This window comes from Coffea arabica, chromosome 6c (genome assembly GCF_036785885.1).
Source record: "Coffea arabica cultivar ET-39 chromosome 6c, Coffea Arabica ET-39 HiFi, whole genome shotgun sequence".
Taxonomy (NCBI): Eukaryota; Viridiplantae; Streptophyta; class Magnoliopsida; order Gentianales; family Rubiaceae; genus Coffea; species Coffea arabica.
In genome coordinates this window covers 5,108,097-5,113,811 of record NC_092320.1, presented here as the reverse complement: position 1 = coordinate 5,113,811, position 5,715 = coordinate 5,108,097, and the positions used below count along the sequence as shown (strand labels likewise).

The window sequence follows — 5,715 nt, the reverse complement described above, 5'->3', positions numbered from 1 at the left end:
TTAGGGTATGGTAAATTTACCTGGACAACCAGAATTCGAGCTCCCTTGCGACCGTGCTTGGAGTGGCGTGGGGTCTCCTCTCCCGGACCGGAGTGGGATTAGTCGAGCCAAAGGTCCGAATACTCACTTCGTCAGAAAAAAAAAAATATATATATATATATAAAGAAACTGCAGCTTAAATTGTTTTGTTATGACTGATGAGCAATTAAACTAAACAGATGGGCTGCTTCAAATTACAATAGGGACCTTGTGTGTGTGTGATAAATAGGGTAAAAGTAAAATGAATGGTTTGAATTGGTAGGAATAAGAATGTAAGACCACCATTTAGAGAGGTTAGCGAGGATTGTTCCGTTTTCTCATGCTGCATGGCCCTATGTCCATAGCTTGCTAGCGGTCTTGCACCCACCGTAGGGGTATAGGAGGAACATAGGTCGGGCTTGGAATGGGGAACTTTAACAAAAGGCAGGCCAAGTGTCAGCATCTTGATGGCACTTAGCTTTGCCAAGTCAGCAGAGAATGACACGTCAACCAACTGTAGGATAGGGCCATGCTTGTGTTGTAATACTCCCTCCGACCCACTTTGATAGTCATCTTTTCCTTTTTTATCTGTCCAAATTGTAATCCACATTCCAATTGAAGAATGTAGTTGTATTTTAATTTTTCTAAAATACCTTTATTCAATGTAAGTTGTTATTACTATAAACCTACTCCATTTAATGAGAGTTTATTCTTTTTTTACCATCAATTCAAGTTTCTATAAAGTTGTACTCTAATTAATGTGAGAGTATTTTAGAAAAATATCTATCTAAATTGATTATTCCAACAAAGTTAACTACTTTTTCTTAAACTATGTGAAAAAAGAATCAGAACTATCAAAGTGGGACGGAAGAAGTACTAGCTAATTAAACAAGGCAGTGGGAGGACAGAGCGGTAAAGTAAGATAAATTGTAAGTAAGGAGTTTGGATTCATAATCTTTTATTTATTTTTTTATTAAAAAAAAGGAGCGTAAACAGTAGTATCTACGTATTAAAAATGCCATTCTTTCCCCTGTTTCAAATAATAGAATTAATAAAGGGTTCGAAGCACTGCAGCGTCATTCGGTTGGTTGGAGGAAACCCTAAAAATCAACTTTGTAATGATTCCGATTGACAAAACTTCCAAACTTGATTGCTGTTCTCAACCAAACAATTATCTTCTGATTTGAAACCTCATATTTTATGTTCTAAACCACCCAATAAAGATGAGATTGTTATGTTGTACTTCAGCCGTTTTATTAATTAGTTTCTTCACTTTCTGAGTTCATCCTGTTCCTTCCAAAACTTAATTAAACTGCTATTCTTTTCCTGCTCATCTTTGCAAATGGTCCTTCTCTAACTAGCTATCTCCAACCTCTCCAGTCTTCCACATGACGGCAACGGTAAAAGTAAGGCAGATGTCTGTGTTCTTCCGGTTCTATAAGCATAAGCCCATTGATTTTCTGTCCCTTTTTGCAACTTGGAAATCATGATTGAGCTTATCTTGATTACACTCACGAAGAAAGAAGGTGAGTGGGATTTCCACTGAAAAATACATTGAGATTCTTATTTCATGCATGTACATGATCGAGAAATCTGGATTATGGTTGCTGGCTTATGATAATCCTTTCCTCCATGGCATCACAATGGCCAATATGGACAAGTCTATTTCCAGGCGGACGAAGTCAAAGCGACAATCCGTTAAGTTGCTTTTCTTAAAAATTAATACATTGGTGTTGAGGATTGGGATAGGCAATCACATTTTGCTGGATGATTACCTTCATCAAGGAGGATTATAAGCACCATTTCCAGGAAAATGGAGAAGATAAAAAGCAGCAGCACTCTAAACCATATATAGTCCTTTACACGTAAGTACTGAAAAAGAAATGCAAGGCACTCGGTCGTGAACTGGAACGAAATTCCTATTGGTCCTATCAACATCCTGTTATGCACGATTAGTTAACTTCTTATAACTGGTGAATACTGATTAAGAGAATAGTTCAATGACCAATAGGAACGGTGGCGGGATTAGGGATGATTCCAGAGATCGTGGGCACCCATGCTTTCAGTGGAAGTTTCATCACCAGCAATGTCAAGGCGTGGCGGGCTTAGAAGCATTCCTTCGGCCATGTTGGTTAGAACATTTGGCATATCAAAGATTAAGTCCTCATCAATAAACTCATGATCCTTTTGATGATCAGGTGGTGTTGGACTAATGAGGTTTTCAGTTTTATCGGCTAGAGTGTGGTTCATTGCATGGAGGGCAGCAGCATTACCAGCTAGAGCGTCCATTGCTGCACCAGCAGCCGCGGCCGCACTAGCTGCAGCAGCCTGAATGTCTCGTGGAGAAGCAGAGGCAGGGGCAGGCAACGAAGAAGCTGAATTAGGAAAGTTGAGCTCAGCCTCGGGACCCTTGAGAGCAAGTGCAGCCACATCATAGGCCGCCGCCGCCATTTCAGGGGTAGGAAACGTACCAAGCCAAATTCTATTAGGTGTTCTTGGCTCCCGAATCTCCGATACCCACTTCCCACTGCTCTTTCTACGCCTCACCCCACGGTACATCGGGCGTCTCCCAGGCAGAGGAGACTCTGAAGTGCTGCTGGCACTGTTACCACTGCGAGTGCCGCTGCTCGAGCTTGACATTATCAATTTGTAGAGTATCTCAGGTTTATTGGAAGAGTTGTGATGAATGTTTGTCGGATGTAATATGGGACAGATTTGGGGCGTAAAAGTTGGTTTGAAAACGAGGACGAATGCAGCCATTTATGGAATTGAAGGGATTTAGGGTTTCTGGTTATAGTTTTAGTTCAGTGAATGTGAGTTCCAAGTGCCAACCAGTTGTTACTGAACTGCGAGGTGCAAGGATTTGGGGTGTAATCCAGCAAGATGATGGACATCTGGGTTGGAAACCGTTTCTTCGGCTGAACAAGGATTCACCAACGTCAACAACAGTCACGTCTTTGTGCTTCTTGAGAGATTATATATGTAACAGTGTCCGGAAAGAGAGGGGAAAAAAAAATAATAAAAGCGATTAGACATATAAGAGAGGACTAGCTTTTTTTTTTTTTTTTTTGTTTAATCTATTGCCTAATTAATTAAAGAACGTACACACGACAGTGTGACATGTTGATATCCCATGATATAACATTCTCCATATCCTGGAGTTGGGAGTTGTGGCTTAAGATGACCCCACTCACGATCTCGGAACAACTACTGAGTGTTTAGCAGTCAGATGGATTCTCCATTATGCAATAAATAATGATAATTAAGTGGTATGCTTTTTCACATCTTAATTCATATCTGTCTAAAAGCGCTGAACTTTTCACCCTTGTATGCATGTAACTCCCGAAATTCAATCTTCGAGACGGATTTTTTCCCATGATCTCAATCGGACCATCATAAAGCACTGGAAGATCCATGTACTATATATATATATATATACACACACACACACACACACACACACACACACACACACACTTTTGCATATAATTAAACCCTTCTGCGAGATCTAGAAAATTTTGGTCTTAATTAGAGTCACAATTTGAGTAGTCTTCAAATATCAAATTGGGTCAAGTTTGATTAACAAAATGAGCTTTTTGCATGTTCCAAATGATTATTTTGGTGCATAATAATTTCCAAAAGTTTTGAATCTATAGTCTTTTATGGCTTCACTTAAAACCAATTAATTAATTGTTGGAGATCTTTCTGCTCTTGGAATCCCCTTAAGAATGTGTCATTTCATCAGATGTTTGGTCAAATATTAAGAATGTGTCAAATTGCTGCGGCCGGATCAACTAATGCATTTGCGACCACTGCTTGCATGTCTTGATTCCATTTTGCATTTCTTATCGATTAAGGTATCTGACCTACAACTTCGAAAAAACAATAACAGATCGAGAGACCCAAAAAAAAAATTATAATAATTATAATAGTAAAAAGGTGATGTTTGGTTACAACTTTGAACTCTTTAATTATCTGTACTCACGAGAAAAAGAAGAGCAAAAAATTGCCACAAGAATTAAGTTTGGATTATGGAAGAAACTAATTACATGTTACTATATGATTTTCTGATAATTAATGAGTGGCATGTTTCTTTAGATCATAGTCTATCATTCGTGTGAAACATTGACACTAAAATATTACAGTCTTTCTATGTAAACACGAACCTTTTGAAATGATGTAAATTATTAGCTCCACGACTTTACATTACAAAGTAGCCAGACGTATGGTAATGTTATATATCTTTCCTTGTACAAATTTTCTAATTAACATTCCCGGTCACGAAGCCTAGCCGCGTCAGATTATATGACAATACATAGCTTGTATAAGGTTTTTTTTCTTGTTTATTTTTCTCCAATTATCCGTCCTTTTATTTTTCCGCAAGAACTATAATACTATAAAACATCAGCTTTCTTCAAGTAAATCACCATTGGAGACTCAACGCCAAGCCATCATAAATTCTATCCTTGACCAGTAGATCGGTAAATAATTGTTGTCCTTTAAACGGATGATAAAATTAATTGTAATGAAGATATTTGATAGTTTAAATTCCACCATACAATTGAGGAACATCAGCCATGAAACCGAGAATAACTAATTGGATCTTCAACAAATGTGCTAATTAAGGTTGCATTAATTATTTAGCTATAAATAGAGGAATTTATTGTTCTTTTTTTTTAAATTATTATTTAAATCCAAAATTTCTTATTTACAATTTTTTCCATTTTACCATCGAAGCCAACCCTCTCCTAAATTTATTGTCCACTTGATTTAGGTGGATTGTAATGTGTATAGGCTCCTAATTAAGATACACAGGCTGACGGACACAAGTATATAAGTACTAGGAGGGGATCACCGCGCGTTGCGCGGTGTTAATTTCATGTTGCCCGGAAAATGCCCAAATTCATAGGTGGAGATATCATGATTTGGATGAATTGCATTTAAGTTATTTCGTTATAAAATGATTAAACTTTTAAATAGGCAGCATCATAAGAAAGCGTGAGCAAATAAAGGTGTGCATCTAACATGGTGGTGCTATGAAAAAGATCGAAAAGAAAACAATTGAGGCGAAAAAAATTGAAGTGCATCAGTATGATTCTGCTTCATGTACAAATGGGATTGAGTGTTGGGAGAAGTAAATGGGAGATTTAAAAGTATTAAACAATGAGTAAACACTATTAATATTTTCTATTATTCTGTGGAGGATTGATTATTTGTGGCATTTTTAAATTTACAACAAGCATTAATTTGACATTGTTGAATTGTTTCTATATCGTTTATTCAATTGTCTGCATGAAAATGAAAATTGGAAGGATTAACGCAACAATTCTGGACAGGACAATGGAAGTGTGATACATGGTATAAAGTTGGTGTACGCTGAGAATAAAGGGGGAGCGGACTCGAGTTTTATGCCATAACAGGCCATTGATATGAAATTAGTTAACGATTAATCTCTGATTATGCGGGAAAAGGTAGCAGCAATAATAGATGTTGGGTATTTATAATGTACTTGGTGCATGCTTAATTTCATCGAAATGCAGTCATGTTTAGCAGGAATGTAGAGTGTGCTTTAATTAAATAAAAGTTTGGAACATGTGTGATGAAGAACTTCAAGAGAAAAGCGAATTTAGTTTGTAGACAAAACCATACTGCAGATGCTAGGTACAAGCAGGACAATCAGAATAAACTTTGAAGATA

General features: G+C 37.3%; 1 protein-coding gene across 1 annotated transcript; it reads right to left on the bottom strand.

The window, feature by feature from the left end:
* Positions 1-1,921: 1,921 nt before the first annotated feature.
* Positions 1,922-2,658, bottom strand: LOC113692210 (ethylene-responsive transcription factor ERF024-like). The gene has a single exon (XM_027210579.2). The coding sequence runs from the start codon at positions 2,656-2,658 to the stop codon at positions 2,044-2,046; it is 615 nt and encodes a 204-aa protein (XP_027066380.2). The 3' UTR covers positions 1,922-2,043.
* Between the last annotated feature and the right edge of the window lie 3,057 nt (positions 2,659-5,715).